Source organism: Melozone crissalis, unplaced genomic scaffold (genome assembly GCF_028551555.1).
Source record: "Melozone crissalis strain CALT ecotype California unplaced genomic scaffold, PUWL_Pcris_2 ptg000016l_1, whole genome shotgun sequence".
NCBI classification, from domain to species: domain Eukaryota; kingdom Metazoa; phylum Chordata; class Aves; order Passeriformes; family Passerellidae; genus Melozone; species Melozone crissalis.
The window spans coordinates 6,012,902-6,036,516 of record NW_026535794.1 but is presented as its reverse complement, the minus strand read 5'-3'; the positions used below and the strand labels follow the sequence as shown (position 1 = coordinate 6,036,516).

At 41.8% G+C, this 23,615-nt stretch overlaps 1 protein-coding gene across 1 annotated transcript in view; it reads right to left on the bottom strand.

The window, feature by feature from the left end:
* The window catches only part of LOC128935769 (sodium channel protein type 5 subunit alpha-like), a 218,077-nt gene that overhangs the window by 29,166 nt on the left and 165,296 nt on the right, over positions 1–23,615 (bottom strand). Inside the window, exons 19-21 of the mRNA XM_054274301.1 lie at positions 22,092–22,212; positions 12,524–12,678; positions 8,498–8,671 (exon numbers count right to left, since the gene is read on the bottom strand). Of these exons, the coding sequence (XP_054130276.1) occupies positions 8,498–8,671; positions 12,524–12,678; positions 22,092–22,212 (450 nt within the window). The remainder of the gene's footprint in view (positions 1–8,497; positions 8,672–12,523; positions 12,679–22,091; positions 22,213–23,615) is intronic.

The window sequence follows — 23,615 nt, the reverse complement described above, 5'->3', positions numbered from 1 at the left end:
AGGGCGAGTCGGCTGCGAGCTTTCATCCAGCGAGGCAGCAAACCTGACTTATTGATCTGCGCTTTTCTCCCCCATCACCACGTACAAATGGATTTTCTGCTCGTCTCAATTCACCTTTTTTACTGCAAACAGGCACCTTTGCCACACCTTGACATCCAGTTTGTTAGCACTGGGTAGGGATCAGAGAATGACAGGATCTGCTGAGCTGGAAGGGACGCACAAAGATCATGGAGTACAACTCCTGGCCCTGCACAGATCACCCCAAAAGTCACACCTTGTGCCTCAGAGCATTGTCTAAACTCTGTCAGGCTTGGTGCCACTTCCCTAGGCAGGCTGCTAGGGATTCCTGTGAATTTTGGGGATCACATGGTGTAACTTGATCAGACAAAGCTTGGCCAAGCCCCAAGGGCTTGCTCTGCAGTGGCTGTGCAGGTACAGATGCTTTGAAAAGTCTGGTGTTTCTGCTATGATTTAGAGCAAAACAATTTCTTCATCAGCAACTGTGCTCTGCTTCTCATCCAGGTGCTGTGTGGAGACAGCCTGGATTTGGGGCAGCTGGAGAGAAAAGACTTTCTCACTAAAAAACGTCTCCACCTCCTGTTTCAGCCTAGGGAGCCTTCCTGATGCTGAAAGCTGCAGTCAGGAGTGGACTTGGTTATTATTTATTTTGTGAAGGCAGTGATACCATGCCAGGGGTGGACACAGTGATTCCTGGCAGAACATTTCCCTGGGGCTCAGCCCCATAGACTCTGCTGCATTCCCATCCCAGCTGGTGGAAGCTGAGGTGCTGAGGTGAGGGCAAATTTCTTTCTGGACAGGATTAGGATCAACCCTACTTAGATATGACACAATGACAACAACAACAAAAGCAAACAAAAAAACCCCAAAAAAGCCCCAAACCTAAAGAAAACCAAAACCCCAAAACAAACAAACCAAACCAGACGAAACGAAACCAAATCAAACCAAACCAAACCAGCAAGCAAAACCAAAAGAGAAAAATCTGTTTGTGTTGCCTCCTCAAGGTGCTGTTCTGGATTTGCTTGTTTCCCTAAAGCATTTATTTAATCAGATGTTGCAAATCAATATGAAAAAGTACCAAATTGTTGTGGGAAACAGAGAAGTCTTAGCTTGAAAATCAGCTCAGTTTAGTTGGGTTCTTGAACCTGACTGATCCTGAATTGTATGGAATATGTCCACATTGTATCAAATCAGCCAGAATGGAGAGGGACTCTGAAGAATTATAGGATCTCTGACTTCTGCCAGGAAGGATAATGGTAGAAGTAGGAGTACATACCAAAAGTAGCAATGTTAATTTTCATTTGCCTTTGCACAAACACCCCAAAGTCATCCATACCAGGATGCACAAAATCTCCACATCACCAAGGCACAGCTTTCAAGTTTCATCCCAATTCCTCTCATCTCTCCCTCACTAATAAAGAATCCCTGTCCCTCTGCAGACTGCTTCTATCCCTTCATTTCTTCCTTTTCCTTCCTCCTCAGGAGCAGTCTCTTGAGCTCCTGACCACCCTGCATGGTGGGAAGATGCTTTTTTGGTCTGCAAGTTGGGGGTTCAAAGGTGCTGGTCATCAGGGAGAGGAACTGTGGGACAATTCCCCATCCTCCTCTGTCCCTGGAGAGTTTGTGAGACTCTGGACTGTTAAATATAGCCAATGTGTCTCTCCCAGCTCAGCTCTTCCATGCAAGGGTGAACATCCCTGTGTATGGAATTTGGCAGCTCCACTCCCAGTGATGGAAAGGGCCAAGCAAGCTGCATGCAAGAGCTCCAGGATTTTATTAGTTATTGTTGTTTTAAGCATAGTCTTCTAAAAAAGGACATTGAAAAGTGCTCCATCTTTAAATAACTTTGAGAAACAAAAATGTGTGGTAAATCTAGCTCAGCAAGATCTGAGTGGGGATGGGTTTTTTACAGCACTTTTGAAAGTTGAAAATCTGCTTCAGTAATTGAAATTCTTCAGCATTTGCAGTAATTATTCATCTCCCAACCACTTTGCAAGATGGTGAACTAGGCTTAAAGTGGACTTTTCTCCTCACCTCTGTTTTCCTGCAGTTGCAGCAAATTTTGTCCTGCTGTGCCTTGTCTGAAAATCAGCTTGTGCTTCCCCTTGGCAAAGCTTGGGTTCTCCCCTTTCAGCATCCATGTGGTAACAAACATGAGGTGCAAACCAAGATAAGACCAGACATTTGGATGTTTTAGCATGTGCTGTGTTGAGATAAAGTGTGGGGTGGCAGCAGGGAGATTTACAGCCTCGACTGACCTGCTAACACACATTAAAACCACCTTTCTTCATGCAGATTTTTTTCTTTTCACTTATCCTCAATTGGCCAATATGTACTAAAAGAGCATTTTTTTTTCTCTTTCATTCTGTCTTTCTTTTTCTTTTTTATTTTTCTCTTCAAAACCAGCTCCCTGGCTTCTGGAGAGGGATGCTCATTCCTATTGGTTATCTGGGAGGTTTATGCCATCAGAGAGGCTTGGAAGAATGTGTGCTGAGACAACTTCAAAAATCCCACATGAGCATTTGCTGTGAGGAACTGGGAAAAAATGAGTCAAAAACTGAACTCTGAAGTTACAATACCCTGCTGTACCCATGGACTTCTGATAGCTCACAGAGAACACTAATAAGTTCTCTCTTAAGATGCTGCTCCAAGTGACAAGACATATTATCTTTAATTTGCCTTGGCTGTACTTTTGTCATTCTGCTCCTCTGTGCTTTTCTGAACAGAAACTAGACAAAATTCACATGCTCTCAGGGTAATGTCCCAAGAATACAAATTGGATTTCAGTGCTGTTTGGGAACGACTCATTACAGCAGATTGTGTAATTACTGGTACAGCAAACAGAAATCACCTTGTTAATCAACAGGGAATACAGATGGAAAAAAACAATTAAAGTAATCATAAGCCATCAATATTTACTTCACACAGCAAGTTTTTAATTGTCACTTAAAGACAATCCGGCACAAGGGCATAATTTAATTCAATTCAATTTTAACTAGGGAGAGGAAAGACTGTTTCAAAATGTTCATCTCAGATTCAAGGATTGTTAGCTGCTTTATAACTTGTCTGACAGTGAAGTATTTCTTAGAGCAAGTGCTTTCCAGGAACTATCTTGGAAAACATAATATCTTTATTTTTGTTCAAGTGTTCAGGGAAAGTGATGGTGCATTTAATGCCTGAACACCCATGAGCAGATCTCAAACAAGCAAACAGGAAATTTGGCAGCAAAAAGGAAATTTGGAAAGCTGCTCAGTGGGGATTACAAATCTCCAGTTACCAACTGAGCAGCTCCAGACAAACACCAGAAACATGCTGTGTTAGAACCACTCACAAAAGTTACTGAGGAGAGTGAAAAATACATATACTTTCATTTCCATAAAAGCATCTACAAAATCCTGCCTAGTGGATTTTTTGAGATGCCTGGCCTTCAAATCCATTGCTGAGCCATACTTGAGCTATTTTGCAGACAGATCTACTCCTCAAAACTCTTGTGAGCCCCTCCCTCCAAGGCAGAGGAGATGGAAAAGGGGTGGAAAGAGCAATTTTCATCCCTGGTCAAGAGAAACCAGTGGGGCATCAGGGCACAAACTGAGAATTAGAGATGCTCTCCCCTCCCTGCTGCAGAACACAGTGCAAGGATCACCCATTGCTGAAGATGGTTGGAGGGGAGGGAGGCTGCCAGCATCCCTAACAAAGAAATTGTTTAAGAAAAAAATTTTCTCTGCATGAGAAGACTTGAAAGACAGGATAATCCTAGAAAGAATTGGTGGAGAAACCTTCATCTCTGAAATCAGAGCAGGACAATCTGGCTGGGTTTTTGTAAACCTGGATTGAGACCAATTTGGTCAATTAAACTGAACACAAAAGCTGCAATGGAGATGATGGATTTGTGACAATGGACTTTTGTGGGGCGATGACATTAGTCCAGGTTTAAGAGGATTTCTCTGTGAATGCCACAGGCAATGAAACTTGGCTGTGACATTTTTTCCTGAGCGTTCTCACTAATGAGTTGGGAGTTCACACCTCTGTCCCATGAGCTTTCTGTGACAGCTTCTGTGGGGTTCCAGCCTCTCACCTCTGCCTCCAGTGCACGAGCAGCGAGTGAAGAAGCTGTTGACTGCAACACCTCCTGACTCTAAATTATGCTAAGCCCACACTGATGTCTTTCCCAAACTGACCATGCAATGGAATAATCCACCCGCTGTCAGCAGAGACTGGGACAGAGCTCGGAATTAATTGGCTGGAGCTCAAGCTAGATAAGCTCAAGATAATATTTATAGGTCAGAGGAAACAATTGAAAGGAACATCAGGCATGACACCAGCCTGCACAGCTGGTGGAATCTCTCTGCTCCTTGTTTCAAAGCCCAGTTCTGTCTGCTTGGCTTGGTGGAGAGCAGTTCCCACAAACACTTTGGGTGCCACTTGTCTCCAGCCCTGGCCAAGTTCAGGCTCCTCACTTAATCTGCATTTTTCAAAGAGGTTTTGATTGCATGGATGCTTGGAAAATATCTGTTCTTTGTGGAAATACTTGCCCATGCATCCTAGGAAAGAGGGTTGTGCATAAATGCCATTCCTGATGGTGATGTTGATGTCTGTCTGCACTTCTATCTGTCTGCACAGATAGTTCACAATCTGCCTTTTCCTCGTGTGGAAAGAGCTGTGGATTGAGGGCTCACCACTGCAGTTCATGAGCACAGAGAGCTGATATTTGCAGTGTAGAAGGGTATTACTTTTAGCATGACATTTCTTTTTCACAGGGTAACTTGTATGGATGTACACTGATATTGTTTGTTCAGTATGCCCAACTTGCAGCAGACATCTGAAGCATCTTCCCCAGGTGTCCTGAGCTAAAATGAGCCTATATTTTGTGGTTTGATTAACCCTTTCTCTTTCCTCCCAGAGAAATCTGTAGCAGGGCTGTTGACAGGGCATTATTGTATTGCAATGTATGTGAAAGCCCTCTCTGATACCCTAGCACTCTTCTTTGAGATGCTGAGAAGCCCATTACCAGAGATCATCCTTTAGGGATTCTACATCCAGCAAAAATAGCTCAGTTTGTGGATTACTCTGTATTTTGATGTTTAGGCATTGCAAAACAGAGTTTTCTTTAATAATCCACAACAGTCACATGGAGACTCTGCTGTTCCACTGGCCCAAATCAGTGTCAAAGGTCCTTCACAAGGCATGATATAGAAAAAAAAAAAAAAATCAGCAGCAATATGCTTATAACCCCTCTGGGTTCAAATCCCATTTAGAAATAGTGAATACATGCAAATTTTGAGCCAGTTTTATGAATTATTCAAAGCAGAAAATAGATTCAGAGTTGCATTTGTACAATGAGAAAACGCAGATGAGAGATGGTTTCACATGTCCAATCAAAAATCGACCACTGCAGCTTGAATTTTGAATACTGATACCAAACCACTAATGAATAATTTGCAGATCAGGAATTTTTAAGTGAATAATTTTAAACAAATAAATTTGAGAAAATCAGACAAGTGGTTCATCTGCTTCTTTTGGAGCAGCTAATTCACCCATTCACTGCCTTCTGCAGCTCAGTTGCAGTGATTTGGTTCTCAAAGCACCAAAAAGAAAATGTAAATTGAAATAAAAAGTGTGCTGGAAAAATTATAGGATATTACTGTGCCAATTCAGAGTGGCAGGGTTAGCAATAGGGTAGGAGAAAAGCATCTGTTAAACCTGCTAAAAATATAACACCAGGTTCTCATAATCTGCACTGGGAAAATATTTTTTAAGAAAAGAATAGTGCAGGGGGAAACGATTTATTCACTGAGAACCCTAAAGAAGAAGTGATGGCCTCGAGTCAATCAACAACCAAAACAACTCAAAGGTAGAACAACTTTTTGGTTTGACTGGGAGCTTGCAAAATGGACATTTAAATGTAGGTGGAACATTTAAATGTGGGTTGAGATAATAAAACATTCTGGGTCACTAAGAAGGCTCTGGGGTTTATTTTCTGGGGACAAGGGGAGTCCCAGGGCTGGTGTCCCCCCTGTTTTATGCCATAGGATGTGTGAGAGGGGATGGTGAAGCCCCTTTCCCAGGCCATCTGTGGCTGCTTTGCCAATCTGTCTTTATAAACTCCACCATTAAAGGGCAAACATGCACCTAATTTACATTTGAACTTTGTGTTCTTGTGTGGCTCCTGTTCCAAGGGGGTTTGCACATGGAGGACAGAATTTAGCTTAGTTTGTGGTTTACTCTCTTTGGTGTTAATGAGATGTTATTCTACAGCTGTGTAACTAATTTCAAACTCCAACAGAGTTCCAAACTGCCTCAGTGAATTGATCCTGCACAGGGTTGCTCCCATCAGGAAGATCTCTGCTTATGGTTGTGCCAATATTCATTCCTCATCCATTCTTTCCAGTCTTCAGAAGCCCACTGAACAAAAAATTCCTGGAAGCCCATCCAGTACTTTAGGTGAGTCCTATTAGTCCCATTTTGGAGTTGGAGGAACAAGAAAAGAAAAGCTATGTCACCTAAATCACAGTAAGAACAGTTTTCAGAGCTGGGCTATAACTTAGGAACAGGTAGATTCCAATTTTGTGGTTAAATAATTAAACCAGGCCTTCCTCTCCTGCTGGAGCTAATCTGAGAAAAATGAGTGCATTCCCTTTAAAAGGTTTCTAAGCATATATGCAAAGAGGAATTTATGGCCTACAATTTATGTAAAGAATTTCCTTTTCATAAATCAATTTATTAAAGCTCTGGAGAAGCTTCCAAAGGCTCTGATCCAGCAGTGCACTTAAACATGACCATAACTTCAAACAAGCAAATTGTCCCATTGAAGTGCTCTCCTGGGCTGGGGCCAAAGAAAGTGCAGCTCTTCCCTGGAGTCAAGGTTCAGATGTAAAATGGGGAAAAATAATTTCTCTGAAGTTTAATAAATTACATAACCGTGGCAAAGCTCTGCCAGCCTCCCACATTAATACCTGAAGCTAACAAGAAGTGGCCTCAGGGAGATTGTTGCCTCCTCATTGATACGCTGAGATGAAATGTTAGACTTCATCTGGAGGACGTGATGCTGCTGACTTTTCCCAGATTTGGCAAGTCCCACATCAATTCAAAGTGAATCTTTGGAGGAGCCAAATCTGGTACTAGCAACACTCCTGGGGCATGAGCTTCCTTTTGTTCAGACCACTGAGGATTATCCTTAAATCAGTAGAAATAAGCGTGGCGATATTTCACGGATTTGGAGTATTTAGTGACGTTTTGTAGTAGTGAAGACGCTTTGCCAAGAGGACTTTTCACACCTTCTCCTGGACTCCTGCACTGGTAAATATTTGGGAGCCAGAACTGAACATGCTGTTACACACTGCTGGCCAGGAGCTCGGCCAGGGACAGCTCCTCTAATCTGCTCAAAACTGCAGATTGTGCCCAGGTCATGTGCACAGCAGGCTGAGGTAGCTGGACCCTGTGCTGGCTGGGAGTGTGGAATGTGGGAATCCTTAAATGCCATTTAATGTGGCAAAAAATGGTGCAATTAATCCTTAAAAGTAAGCTCATCTCTCTACAGCAAAAAAAGAACCTTTAAGTGAGTAATAAACAGACTATATTAAAGCTATGAAACTCAAGGTAGTTAATAAACTACATGGTTATGAAAGTTCTTTTTAGTTGTATGAAGCGGGGAAATCCTTAAAATCAGAGGGTTTTGGGAAAGCTGCAAAAGGCAGGCCTCAGAAACATCATAACTGCAATTACAGCTATAAAAGTTATATGAGATGTAGAAAGTAAGGACAAATAGAACAATGATTTGTGTATTAACACTTGTCTAGAATAACTCCCTAAATTACAGAAAAATATATCTAGCAAGATATTAGGAAGTTCTAAGCTTAATAATGGAGCTCTGTGCATTGTGTTTTAAGACTGACAAGCGGGTATTTTATTTGAAATAAGCAAGAATTCTTTTAACCAAAGGTTTGTGTGCTTATAGTGGTTGGATAAATCTACTGTCAATGTGCTTTTGCTTTGTGTGATTAGTGAAAAAACTTACAAAGTAAGTTGTAACATTAAGTTCTTTGTCTGCAGCAGAGATGTGAGCTGGTGGCAACTTCCCATTGTCATAACCATGTAATGAGGCTGATGCTGGAAAATAAACAGCAGCTCCTCAGCAGTCCCATCTCATTTGTGGATTTGTGCATAAACCCATGGCCAGCAATAGAATGAGATGTTAAATGCTGAAGGAAATGGAGAATTCCTGGGGATGGGAAGGGGATGAATGTGCCACAGATTAGCAGGGTGACACATCCACGTCACCACTGACAGTGTTCCTGTTTGCTTTGGGTCCTGGGGATGCTCAGTTACACATCCAAACCTCCTTTGAGCTCTGCCTAGGGTTGATGCCCAGAATCAGAGTGACAGCTGTCATCTCACAGATGCAAAGCTGCCAAACTTTACAGCGCTTTCCCACCCACTGCAAAATCCAACATGAGAAATGTAGTTCCAAAATGATACTCACATCTACAATGAGGAAATCCAGCCAGCACCAGGCATTGGTGAAATACTTCTTGAAGCCATAAGCCACCCACTTCAGGAGCATCTCCAGGACAAAGATGTAAGTGAATACTTTGTCAGCATATTCCAGCATGGTTTTTATGTTTTTTCGATCTTCAAGGTAAATATCTTCAAAGGCCTGGAAGTACAAAGGATTGGTTAATAACTGCTCCTGAGCCCTGTAGGAAAGCATGGGTGTTGCACTGCAGGTCTGTATTTGATAAATTATCACGTACAGTCTGTGATTTCGGATGTATTTTAACATCACAATTAAAAAGAGTGTTCAGGCACAAACAGAACTGGCCCTGACCTGAGAGTTCTGTTCAGCTTTCCCCTACAATGGACACAGGCTTGGCTGTCTCTCTCCAGGCTCTCCTGGCTGTACTGGCTGGACACTCTTTAAGTGTAGGAAAAGCTTCTGCACCCTGAATTTGGAATGTGAACCCATGAGCAGAGTGCCACCCCAAAACGCCCAGATTTATCCTGCCTCATCTCCTGTTGGCTGTGCCAATGCTGCCCAGTCACCTCAGATGTCCCAGGGCACAGGATGTCTATATTTAGGAGGCAGAATATGACCCTTGCATTTAGCCAAATAGATCTTATTGCTAATGATGACAAATTGGGTTATTAACCTGCCTGTGTTATGGAGTACTGGAGTTCCCTGGCTTCTGTTCAGCCATCACATTTCAGGTGGCCACAGCTCTCTGCCTCAAGAAATGCTCATTATTATTCACTTAGCAGAACAATAATGTTTTAAAGGTCAAGGTATCTATCTCCCCATCTCATCTGTCTCTCCAACTAATCTCATGCAGAGCATTATGAAAAGAGTTTCAGTGTCTGTATCAAATGCGAGCAACTGAATAACCCCTTTAAAATATTTAAGATCTAAACCAATATGCCCCCCAAAAGAAAGAAAATAAAGATGCCTCATAATTTAGCCTGCACTTTACAACATACATCAAATAAAAGGCAGGATCCTGGTGTCAGGTTTGCCAATATGCAGCCAGTTTTGGGGCTTCTAAGTCAAATTATGCTCTGCTTCCCCAGCTACTTTTGCTGTTACACAAGCTGCTCCCAAGCCCCTGTAACCTGGATAACCCAAGCTGTGACATATTACTCTCATCCCATCGTGTGACTCAGAGCACTTGGCAGCAAGAAACATAATTTGAGAGGGTCTGTGCTAATCGTCTGAATTATCTGCATTTACATATTTCCAGATCTGTAGCTACTTTCTGAGAAGCTTCAAAAAGTTAGCAAACACCCAGTGCCTGGAGATACAAGAAGTGTGGTACTTGTCACTCAGGCAGTCACACTGCTCTTTTGCCTGCCAGGGAACAGTAATTAAAGTGACAAGAAAGCTTTGGCAGCCCGTGCCAAAGCTTGTCCATTTGTCCCCACACTTTGGGGTGACGTTTTCGCTGCAACCCTGTCTCCTATCTTGCCTTCAAAAATGATATTTCAAGGGTGTGAAAGAGCTGTTGGAGAAAGCCTGAAAACAATGCACAGATTGGAGTTTATCACTTCTCATAGGGGCTCGCTCACTTTGTCAGATGACTTGCTGTACTTTGCAATTACTGCAAAAATAACAACAAACCATTTAAAGTGATTACCTCCTCTCCCTCCTTTGCTCTCCCTACTTTCTACTAACTTGTCCAAAAGTACATTGTGTTTTGTCTACTGGAAGCACACTGTCAGTCAGGAAGCAGCTTATTAAGGGATGAAAAATGTGCTACCTGGACACTTCTGTACTTCTGGACAAGCTATGGATATTACCCAAATGACAAAATTCTGGTGCTTTGCATTTTTTCATGGTGACAACGAATGAAACCTCTGCCCTATAAAATATCAAGAAGGGTTTTTTGTTTTTTTTTTCTGCTTTGCTTTGTGTGTTAAAAAAGATTTAAGCAGGATACCTGCAGTGTTATCCAAAATTACTATTAAAAAGTAGGCTTCCAATTTGGGTGCTTATGGCTTAAAATCTTAAGAAAGGTTTTTGGATCTTCTGCAGTAAGCTGAAGATATATTTTGATGATTTAACCACATACATATATTTATTGGTTTAAAGGTATATATAGCTGTTCTCCCTTAAGAAATTAGGGTGTCCCAGAGATGCAGCCAGATGAGCTCAGTTTTTGGAAGAGAGCAACCCAGAACACGAGGAAAAAAAATTTTGTGTGTTGCCTCCAACATCTCCAGTCCAAATACTGAAGCACGGTGCTGATATGTGAGAAAATGCAGGATAATTTGCCCTTATACAGAACTGCATTGGCTAAATTGAAAGCTGCAAAAACTAAATGAATGCATGCAATTTAAATTAAATGAGCTTTATATTGCAGTCTTCAGTTATCCAAGGCACTTTTAATTACATATGTAAGGAAGTGTATTCATCTAAAGCATATTACAGCAAGCGACATTCCCCCTCTAAAATGTATTCAGAAATTAACATGCTGATGCTCAAGCTGGTGCAAAAACTGTCAGAGTCCATTCATTTCAGCAAAGCTGTGACAATTTTCAGAAGCCTACTATTTACCCAAGTTTTTCAGCCTCTTATTTTTCATAATAAAATAAAACCCCCGGGTGACATTTCAGCCCATCTCTGGTGGACCAGGAGAACAGTAAATCCATCTCTTTCCTTTTTTGCATCAACATTTATGTATTTCCACCTTTCTCTCTCCCTTCAGAGACTTTCTTTGAGCTACATAAACTCAGCACTTCTGTGTTTTTTCCTCTTTTTTTAGGCCACTGATAATTCGTGTTGCTCTTCTCTGGAGTTTCTTCAATTAGCCCATGTCTTTCCCAAAGTGCAGCGCCCAGAGCTGAAGCCACTGCTCCAGCTGAGGCCTCCTTGATGCCAACTGGAGTGGAAGAACAGCATCATTTATACCGCCCAGTGGGGTGGTGGGCTTTTGTGCAGGGCTGTGATGGAGTTTATTCTTTTTTTTCCTGCTCCCTCTCCAGTTCTTTTTATTAAATCTGCTTCTTTACACCTTCCTATTGTGATTATTCCTGGTGAGGGGAAGCAGGCAGCTTTTTAAGATGATGTTTGTTTTACTGCTTAAGGCAGATTCACCCACTTGGCTGGAGTCAATCCTGACCTCTGGAAATGCATGGATAACCTGTTCAAACGTGGCACTGCCTGCAAATTTAATAAGTGTGTGTCTTACTCCATCACAAAGGAGATAACCAGATTAAAACCTGGAGAAATCTTGATACATGTCTCTGTTCTAGGTCAGGATAAAAACCTGGGAGAAACCCCACCAATTCCAGGGGCATTCCTGACATGCAAAAGAGAAATATAAACACATCCCTGTGAAGAACCCAGGGCTGAAAATGCACAGAGGATAATTCCAGAATGCAGTGGGATCTCAGGAGCAGAGGATTCCCTATCAGAGTCCTGGGCAATTACAAACCAGTGTCCATAAACACATCCACCTGGGAAAAACAGGACCTATGCAGGGAAGGTACTGGGTGTTAACCTAATGTGCATTCAAAACAGGAATACAGGCACCCACTAACTCCATTGGTAGCACTGATTCCCTGCCCTCTGTGTCTTTTATAATTTTAATTTGCTGGTTACAGAATGTGCTAAAGAAGAAAAAAGAAAAACAAAAAAAGAGAGAAGAAAAGGAAAACAAACAAAGCCACCCCTGAAGCAAAATGCAAGCCTCCAGATGGGAACTCTCATGGAGAAGCAGCTATGGGATGTTGAAGCAGCAGCGCTGGCAAACTTCCTCACACAGACTTCCTCAAGGATTTTCTTTTCAAAACATGTGCAAGTCAGAATTTTATGTCACAGCAGAAGAAAATTCCCCACCATATGGTGATGGCAGGTGAAATCAGAAAAGCTGACAATCTGTTTTAGCCCCAGATTAAATGTTTTGCTTTGAGAAATGACCACTAAGGGTTCATAAAATCTTAGAGACAGCTAAACTGGACAACACTGGAGACCCATGTCCACTTATAACCAATTAGAAAATGCTGTCACATTTACCAGGGCTCCACTGCTCAGCAGGATCATGAAGATGATGAATGTTTCAAACCAGTTGTGCTCCACGATTCTGTAGCAGGTCTTTCGCAGCCTCCACCAAATTTTGCCTGGAAATTTTGTGATGTCCACTGAACAGCATGGGAAGAATCGCACACAGACTGTAAGAAATAAAACAAAAACAAAGGAATTGTTAAAAAAAACTATTTAATTCTTAAAGCTGCAAGAAGAAGCTGCTAAGGAAAATTTCTTTTAGCAATAGACTGCTGCACAGTTGTCTTTCCTTCCTCTTGCCTCTCACAAAACTTCTCTGCTCTGCCTTCCATTTCCCTCTCTCACTCCTCTATTAAAAAACATTCAAAATCACTTAAAATGTGTCCCAGGGAGTTCTCCCAGTGATTTTTGTGATACAGAATATATTGGCCATGAGTCACCAGTGCCCTAGGTCATTCAAAAAGTGTTAACTGAGCTCAGGCAGCACTTCTGATCAGGACTAATAACTCTGGGAGGTTATTAGTGATAGCTTCCATATCCTTTTGAATGGAGGAAGGTTATTTTCTTGCTAGTACAATACCACTGGAATTACTGATTAAAAGTGGCAATCTGATGAAAGAGAGATGATGAGAGGAGGTGCTACAGTGCAGATGGGACCAATGTGCTGAAGAGAATCAGGCAGCAAAAGCAGGAGCAGATTTTGATCTCTTGGACTCTCATTAGCTTAAATAAGGCATTAGAACAATCTTGGAATTATACTGAGGCAGTTAAATCCCCTTTGATGTCACAGAAATTTAGATATCTGCTCCATAGCAGGATCCCCAGTGATGCACTTTCTGACCTCAGTGACAAATAGTGTGTGATAGTTAAGTGCTGTGCTGGTAATGGGGCCCACATAAGGATTCCTGATAGGCAAGACCATGGCCATTTTTAGTTTCCTTAGCAACACTCATTTGTTGTAGCAAAAAGATATTGTCATTGGTAACAGACAGATCCATCTCTCCCACTTCAAAAACACCAATGTGCATTTCCTTGTGCTGGGCAAGAACTTAAAATGGTGTGAGAGGACCCTGGGAGCCAGGAATTGTCCTGGCCAGTCAGTTTTACGTCAGATAATCTGGCTCAAATGTCACATTTGCTGATGAGAATGACCCTCAAAAGCTATTTTATTTTCAAAAAGCAAGCTTCTTACCTTACATTTATTCCATATGTTGTATAGAAGAGACTTAACTATGTATGTTTATCAGCCTGATCATGAGAAAAAAAGCCACAGGCCAACTGCTTCTATAGCTGGAAGGTGGCCAAAGTCACCAAGATGTCTTGAAACTCACAGCCAGTGGTGAGAAGTGACAAGGGAGGGTGGATGTCCTACCACAGTGATGCAATGCAGTTTTTGTGAGTAGAATATTTAGGGGAGGCAGCTTGGGGAGGAAAGAGGGCGAGTGCCAAGGTTACAGCGAGAGCAGATGCTGCTAATTCAGGGTGGCCCAGCTGAGGCACCTGAGCTGCTGTGATACGGGAGGAGATCAAGTGCAGCTCCTGGGATTTTGGGATTCCCAGGCAGCTGGAAATGGGGCTGTGCTGGCACTGGGCTCTGCCAGGAGGAAGAGAGTTGCTGAGTCTGCTCTGGTGCTCCTGACATTTTCTGTAAGTTTTTATTGTCCCAGACCCCTCCTATGCAGCAGCAGAACTGTAGGATCCCTCACAGAGGATCTACCCCCAGAACTTTTCCCCTCACATTTCTGAGATTTTGGTTAAGTGCGGGTTCTTGGCTGTGCTAGCTTTTGGTGTGGGACTAAAAGGACAGTAAATCGTTATAAGGTTTTAATGGTTAACCTTATTATAAGGACAATAAACCATTAATTATTATTAAATAATTACATTATTTATGTAAAGGTAATCATAGCACATAAGTACTTGTTCTCTAAGTGCCTGCATCACACAGACCCACAGCATCTCCCAGTTTACCACCACATTCTGGAACTCAAAGAAATTCTGGGCTCAGTTGGAATACACTAAAATTTCCAAACTTTTTAGAAAGGCATAATACTTGGAAAAGATGGAAATGTAAGAAGCAGCTCTCTGTCCCTTTGTAGGTCAGGTACCACTTCAGCAAAGGCAAGAATTATCCTTCTAAGCACTTCAATCCCAAACACTAAAGAATCAAGGCAAGCGATAAAAGGACATCATATTAGTCACTACTTTTTTGTTAAAACCAGTACAATGCTCACAGCTGGCATTGCATGTGGGTTTGGGTGTATTTTAGGAAGTAGGTACACAGAACAGACTTCACAAAGCAGATTCTCTGCTGAGAGAGGCCCACCAGGAGAATCCCACCAGCACAACACGACCGAGGGCACCATCAGCTGCACCAGAAAACCCTTGCACTGCTTCTCACCCCACAGCCCACATGGTCATCACCACTTTCAGGTGTCTGGCTCACTCTATGGGTTTATAATTCAGGGAGATTGCCCACCTCATTGTCACACCAGCTTTGAATAAGGAAGATCAAAGGCTTGGGCAGAAATCCCTCACTTATCAAATGAACAGCTTAACGAGCAGGTTGTTGACTCAAGTGTGGATTTTTTGTGTCAAGCAGAAATCCCCCCTTGTAATGGAAGTAGCCACTGCTTGCATCTGTCCTTGCATCTATCTCCTTCCCAAAACTAATTTCAATTTGGAAAAAAAAATCAGCTTTTTTTCTTACTTAAAACATTTATACAGAAACACTTCACTCTTTTCTCATAAGTTTCTACCTAGATGGTTACTTGGCTTTTTTATCTCTTAGGCCCAGCCAATAACAGGCATGACATGCTCTGCCATGCTCCTACAGAGTATAAATGCTCTGTAAATACTGTTGGAAAAGGTTAGAATCTCCCAGGAAATGGTTTTCCCCACTGTAAGAAAATTGGATGAATCATTCCCTGGAGGAGTTCCACTACACAGGGAGCCCACATGATTACCTGAGCCCAAGCACAGCTAAAATTAGGGATCACCTTCATATTAGACACTAATGAGCAGGGCACTGTGGCTTCCAAAGTCCCTTCATTTGTGATGGGAAATACTTACAACACAGTTAAGCCAGGTTATTACTGATTCAGTTGGCTTCCATCTGATAGTCTACAAGTACAAAGAGGTATTTTTAAAGACAGAAAGCCAGGTAGCACCACTAATTTTATTTTTTTTTAATGCTCTTTGATTGCTTTCATGCAATTTCAATCTGAAAAAAGAGTCCTAGTTACTGACAGTAATACCTTGAAAAATCCAAAATAGCTTATCAGATGAGTCAGCCTAAAATCACAGTGCTATTAAATCCCATGCTTTTGATTGGGCCCATTTCAGAAATGTTTAGACCAGATTCTGCTACAATTGCTAATGTCAAGCAGTATTTCCGTGAATAATTGTGCTGTCTGCAATTCAGATGAAATGCTGCTTTTAACTACTCACAAAGAGAAAAGGGAAAGAAGAAAAAAAATCCCTGACCCCAAACAGGTCTTTTAATGAATTAGTAGAAACCTGTTTCTATTTAAATTTTGTGATTTTCCTTTCTGGCTGTTCTTTCACGCCTTCTGGACTCTTTCTAATGCTGGTAACCTACTGCTCTGGTCATTTTGACCTAAGCTTGCTGTTGAGCTGGAAACTTCACTTAACCAAACAGAAAAAGTTTACTTGACCTTGGTCTGTAGTCAAACACTTTGTTGGTTTATTTTTTTCCCCATTTCTGTGAAATCAAAATATCAAAATAATTTTGATGCATCTAAGGCATGACCTGGAGAGGGGCTGAGCCATCCTAACTCCAGCTGTTCCTATAATAAAGCAGGTGGTCAGTAAAACCCAGCTTTGGTGCATTTTATCCACACGAAGGAGAACATTCATTAACGCCTTTTATCACAGCAAGTGTCAGGGCAGGAATAAAACCCCTGGCATTTCTTATGACAGTCACTCATCTTGCCTGGCCCAACAGATTTGTGCTATACCCCTGAAATCAGTGCTGGGAGGGAATTGGCTGTGCAGAAGACTCTGACCACCTTGTGATGTTGCCAGGGCTTGGTTTGCCACTGTAATTCATGTTGGGCTGCATCGTTTTTGAGAGCAAACTGACTCATTTCCACCATGGTCTTTTGGTTGGTAGATTACTGCTCACCAGAACACAGAACAGTGGAAAAAGTCCCCTCAAAAGGTTGAATTATTTACTGGTAAATCTGTGAAGCTGTTCAGAGCTGCATCTGTGGCCAAGTTGTCCAAGAACAATGTCTGTTTTTAATTGACATTCTGATATTTCATACCATTTTTCATAAAACAGAGGCCTATTTACCAAGAAGCCTTTCCAAATGCATTAATACACCATGACATTATTTACTTTTCAGTCACATTTCATAACAAGGGAAATAGTCCCTTCAGTCATTAGGGCGTCCTATAGCACAAACTGAAGATTAAAATATATCTTAAAAAAAAAAAAGGAGAAGGAATTTAATATACAATGCATTCTGTGTAAATATTCCTTTTGTTCCATATTCACGTTGTCTAGTCTGGTGCACTCTAATCATGGAGCTCTTAGATTTGATTGCATTACCTTGCTGCACTGGGGAAAAAAAAATCTCTTTGTAAATGTGAGAGTTATACTACAAAACCTTCCTTCTCAATGCCTGACAGCCAAGCCTATTGATCGATTTTAGGCTTTTGGGCAAAGAATTTACAAATCCACTGCTTGTTCTCACCAATATATATACTTAAATTTTCATAAAATTATTATTTTTGCCTTGGATGGATTGAGCTGCTGGTTCTCTCAATAAACCAGGAACACCAATTCATTTTTCCCATTCTGTTGTCCAGCAAATGTGGTACCTTGTGTTCAAACCACAGCAATTTTGCGAGTGCCTTTACACAAGGGTTCTCAATTATTGGGACATTCATTTTTAGAACAAAACAGTATTTTTCTTAGCTTTGAACGCTGGTTACAGCATTGCTTGGTTTGACACAAAACACAGCTTCCTAGGCATGAACTCAAGCAGGCAGATATTCATAACATAGGTTTTATGTTTTATATATATATATATATGCCAAGCTGGGTTTCTAACGACCAGTCTGGCTACCTGGGTATGCACAAATAAGAGAGCAAACCCAACTGTACCCCCAACTGTCTCCTCATGCTGGAGGGAACATGATCTCAGCAGACTCTTCTTATTTAACCCTTTCCTCTTCTTATTTAATCCCTTTCCTATAAAGCTGTATAATAGCAGGTTGAGCATGCCCTGTCTTCAGCAAAACTGACAGGCGAGCAACTCATCATCCAAAGGGGGGTTGGACAGGTAGGGTCAAATATGCCCCAAAACCATAAACCCAGCAGATTTACTAGAATAAAAGTAGTTATTAATTTGTAGGTAATTTAGAATATTATGCCTTGATAAAATAATGTCTGCTATCTCTGAACCATGATAAATAGAGAAAAATGAAAATACAGAATATTAAGATTAATTTTTCTCATAATCCGTTGTAAAAAGAGCAATCATTGCCAATTTATGTGATGCAACATCTATTGTATTCTTTTTAACACACAATTATGAATGAGACTTCCTTCTGGCCCCACTAGTAACTCACTCAGGGGAATTGGAATGGGATGCCGTTTAAGATCCCTTGCAACCTGAACCATTCCATAAATCTCTCTTTCCCACTATAAAACCCATGCACAGCTGGGTTTTATAGTGGGAAAGAGAGATTAACAATCACTGTCTCCAGCGTTTGGGTACCTGAGACACATCAGGAGAGCTGAGATTTTACTTTTGTGCTACAACTGGGGGCTGCCAAAAGGGCATCTGACAAAACCACGGCTCGGTGTTATTACCCTTCCAAGGGCTTAACAAAGGTACATTTCTTGTTTATCTTCTGCTACTCTCCTCAAAACACATCATCAAGGAGTGTGATGCCTTGGAGCAAAGGCAGTGGGCAGCCTGGCCTACCACTGATGTCATCCGTGCTCTGAGTGAGGGAGTGGGTGAATTTTAAATCTAGAGGTCCTGTCCAACCTGTATTAATTTAACTCTGAATGCATAATAGTGCTGTAAGAGTGTCATGATGCCTGAAAATTGTACACAACATAATGCTAGCACGCTGTTCCTCGTGGAAAAACACAGAGCATCTCAGGTATGACAGCCAGAGGAAAGCGATACTTTAAAACTTGGGTTTGTTCTATGATTTTTTTCTTAGGGTGCCAATGAGTACATTTTGTTGAGTTTGGCTTGGTTTTACTCAGCCTTTAAAACTCATCCAGTGGCAGCCCCTGTAACTCTGTTCAGAACTATTCCGTTTAATGGTCTATATTTTTCTTCTCTTCCTTTTTTTGCTTCTAAACAGCCGCTATCCGCGGTTGGGAAGGGCAGGACACAGATCCCACCACTAATCAGGGCAACTTCACTCGGGCACGCGGCATTTTCCAGCTGACATTTGGGCGTTTTTGGAGCGATAGTGGCTCCTACCCTGTGGTCACATGGAAAAAAAGTGACCATGGAAAGGTTCTGGGTGTCCTTGGTGTCACGAGCTGCGACCAACCCCGCGTTGAGCGAGGCTGCTCATTCCCTCATGACCCTCTGGAGATATTCCCCTGAAACCTCTGCCAGCGGGGAATTACGCCTAAAGGACTTGGTGGAATCTTTCCCCTATTAGGGTCTGGGAGAGAGGAGAGCGCCGTGGGCCGAGGGCTCTCTTTGGATGACCTTCTGTGAGACACAGAAGATAATGTCCAAAGAGGGAGTAAATTTTGCTGCAGAGAACACATACCGATGGAGGTAACGAGACTGGAGTGCTGCAAGGCATCTGGAGGAAAAAGTACCCAAATAGCTGGCATTGGATAAATGTTCCTTTCCCATCAACCAGAAATGGTCTCTCCATTTCTGTCAGGTTCTTCCCAGCAATACTTGCTCGCTGCCAGGGCTGTGACCCTACCTTGCCTTCACATTTCCTGACCCAAGAATGTTCCCTGTTGACCCTAATCAAAGCTATTTTGAGATGATAACACATTAACAAGTCTCCCCAAGAAAAACGACCTATGGCTTATCTGGGTCACCCAACTCCCGGAAAACTGTGACCTCAGCAAACTTTCAGCAACTATTTCAAGAACATGCATTATCTTTGTTGCCTTTGTTATCTGAAAAAAAGGGGCCTGAATCTGGAACATATTTGTTCAGGACGTAACCTATGCTGGATGCGTTGAGAAATGTCATAGTTTGAATTTAGATAGCTAAAGAAGTTGAGAAATTAACCCTTCCCCTCTCCCTCTCCTTTTTCACATAATCTCCTTCTTTCACAAATATTAACTTTCATACTCCCAAATGTACCAAATATTGCTGTATCTCTTTATAAAAAATGAGTAAAGGCAGCACTAGATAAACCTGCCCAGTGCGTTCCCTTCAATATTTTAATTTTTGTAGTTTAAAGTCTTGTCATCTCAACTAATTAAACTGCTGTTAGTTGGCTTACTTGGTTTTTAACTAGAGTGAAGTGACAGCTGCATGAAGTTTAATTGCAATAGTAAGTTTGGGCAAAAATATTGGAAATATTTAATAGCAGTTGATTACAGGAAAACACTTTGTTTCTCTGCATAAATTAAGCCTAATGTTAATGTCATTGCTGTAAGAATCATTTGGACTTTCAGTTTATGCAATTTCACTGGAAATTTTATGAGCAAATAATCACACTGTGTTCGTGTATTTTTGCCAAATCCATGAGCAATGTGATCATGTTTAGCCAAAAGAGTAAAGTCTGAAAAATGTGCTGCACAGGAGAGTAGATGTCTTGAGAAGGATGTCCCCTGCACCTGCAGCTGTCCCTGGACAGGAGAGCAGGCTCTCCTTCAATTCCCATTTAGAGCTCAAGGCTCAGCTGGCTGCATCCTGGGACAAGAGAAAAACACCTTGACTTGCACAGGCACTGGTGAGGAACTAAGAGAGATTAGGAGCAAAAACAAAATGCAGGACCAGGGGTGCTCAGGAGGAAGGGTGCCAGAACCTGGGTGGAAGTAACCCAGCAATGCCTTCATTTTAGCATTTCTCTGCTGCCAGGTTGATCAGCAGGCTTCAAATCTGGTTAAATACTTCCAGTGATCCATCTGGAAGAGCCCTGCTTGCTACCCTGCATCCCACAGATAGCACTGGGGGAGATATGACAAACTGGTTCCACTGCACCATGGTGTTCAGGAAGGTCTGGTTATTTTAAGAGAGATCAAATTACAGAGTGTTGTGTGGTATCTGCCTCGTTTCTTTTAAAAAACTGGATGGTGGTCGTGGCCAAACAGTTTCAGAATTTGTAAACTGGCATCTGAACAGCACTGATCTCACAGCACTGGCTTGTTTAAGCATCTATAACATAATCACTTTGCAGGGCACAACAGAGATAGCTGCTCACTAGCCCCATTAAGAAATATATTGTGAAAGAATGAAAACACCAGATCTAATTTCAAAATGTTATTGCATGGGCCTGAATAATTACACCATGCTCTCTTCCGTCAGCTGCATTAATTTTTGGCTATTGCTTTTAAGCAGAGCTGCCAAAAAAATGTTTAGATCCAAGGGACATTTGTAAGCCCTGCAGGGCTCCCTTACCTCATTCAATCATCTTTCTCACAGATATAGAGATGCACATTTTTGCTGACTTTAGGGGCATTCATGTACCCAGCAAATCATCTCTGTCTGTTCCCATCTGAGCTGCTCTGTTTTTGTTTATAATAATGCTTGAATTTTCAAGGGACTATTCGTACATTCAGCTAACCCTGTTTTTCCCAACCCAGATTTATAGGAAAACAAAAAATTTTACTAAGATAATATTTGGAATTGAACTCACTCTGAGAAGAAATAACTTGGAATGCTATTTACTTTATATATTTATTTTAACATAGATCTTCTGATGTAGCTGGGTTTTACATCTGTGTTTTGGAGCAGGCTGGTGTCAAAAATATTAATAAAATTATGGTGAATATGGTATTAAAAGAGATATGTAAATGTGGTCTGTTGTTATCTAAGATAATTATGTTAAATGCCCTTTACATAGCAGTTCTCTGACTAGATGGAAGTTACTGGATGTGCTAATCTTGACACCCTTTAAAATAAATGGAAGAGAGTCCTTGAGACTCATGAACCCTCCAGACAGGATCTATGAACTGCCTGGATACATTTAAGCAAGGGAAACATTCTGATCTGGCCAGTTCTTTACCAAATTTGATCATGCACACATATTGGAAGGCAAAAATCTTCACTGGCCAAATGACAAAAATCAGCATTTAAAAAACAAGCAAGGAAACAAACAACTCTTTATGTCACAAATTATAATTTTAAAAGCCTAAGACTTTAGAAGCTGCAGAGCATTTTAGAGCATGCTCTTGGCTTATCTCAGCTTGGAAATCCAAAGACTAATGGTAACAAAGGATTTTGAGTGTGTGTTTGGAGCATTATAGTGCCTAAGAAACTAAGTGCAGCCAGTGAAATGCTACTGCAAGCAACCACAGCAACATGGTGAGAAGGCTGGGAGATGTTCAGTAAGGGGAAAGAAAGTTTCTTGCCCCAGCGTTGCAGTGAAACATGCAGGCTCTTACCTTCAGGGAAGCAATCCTCAGGCTCCATCAGCTCCTCAGCAAACTCGGGGATCTGCTCCAGCAGTTCTGCAGGATTTGTCAAATCCACTGTGCTGCCTTCAGAAAGACTGATTTCATCAAGCTTGTTGTCAACAAGAGCAAAGATGTGGAAAACAGATTGATCAGTTGCCCTGAAGGAAGTAGCTGGGTTGTCATTCCACTAACCAGCACCCCAGCTGAAGCCACCACAACAGAGACATTGCCATGCACTCCCCCAGGTGCCACCCCTTGGTGACAGCTCTGCCTACCCTGAGACCAGGGACTGACCCATCAACAGCAAGAACTTAACACACAGAACTTACTTTTTGAAACAACAGAGAAGCAAACCACACAAAGAGAGTGGACAGCTATTGAATATTAATCACAGAATCTTAGAATGGTTTGGGTTGGAAGGGACCTTCAAGATCATCCAGTTCCAGCCCCCCAGCCATGGGCAGGGACACCTTCCACTAGAGCAGGTTGCTCTGGTTTATGGTAGGTGGAACCTTGGAATGATGAACTCTGTCTGCTTGACATCCTGAAGGCTCCTACCTTTGGATGGGGGGTACCTGAAGTGGGACAGGAATGATGGACTTCATCTGTTTGAGATTTTAAAGGCTCGTACCTTTGGGTGGGGGGTACCACAAGTGGGACCTATCTCCTGAAATGCTGAAGGATGAACTGGATGACTTGCCTCCGGTTCCTGTCTTTTGGGCCTCATTCCTGAGATTCATTACCCACAGCTGGTGAGTGAAACCTGCACCTGCTCACTCAGGACCATGCTCTGCTCCTGCTGTCAGCCTCTCCCCCAGCATCCAGCCACACGAAGCTAAAGTACAAATATGTTGAGAGGGCTCTTCCCCCTGTCTCATCCTGACTTGTTCTCAGCACATGACACGGCCCCTTGCCTTTCTGTCACCATTCTGATCTCCAGGTGATGCAGGAGGAGGGGCACATGGCTTTTGGAAGTGTCTCAAGGGCTCTACCACTTGCCTGAAATATTTGACACCATCATCTTAGGTGCATTGTTTAAATTCAGCGTTTCTCAGGTCCTCCTCTGCAAAATGGGGCAGGAATATTCCCACTCCCTGAAGCATTGGTTGTCTCATCTATCTAGAGCAGGAACTCTCAAGCAGATGTGGGTAAAAAAAATTCAGGGGAATATATTATTTTCAAAATCTGTTTTGAAGGCTGAACTCATGATTAAAAGACATATGATACAAGATTCAGTAAGTCACCCAAATATGAAATAGAAATTTCATTTCAGGTTAAGCTTTCCTTAAACAGAACCAAGACACTTTTTTTAGAAGAAAAGAGGAAATGTCTTCCCCTTATTTTATTTTGCTAGCTAAAATAAAGGATTTCTATTTTGTGTTAATCCAAAATTAAATTTAACTTGATTTACCTTTAAATTTTCCAAGCTGAATAGCTTGGCCACTAAAGTGAAAGACCTGATATTTGCCCAATCCTGCTCACAGTTTGTTTCTGGATATATTAGATCATTAT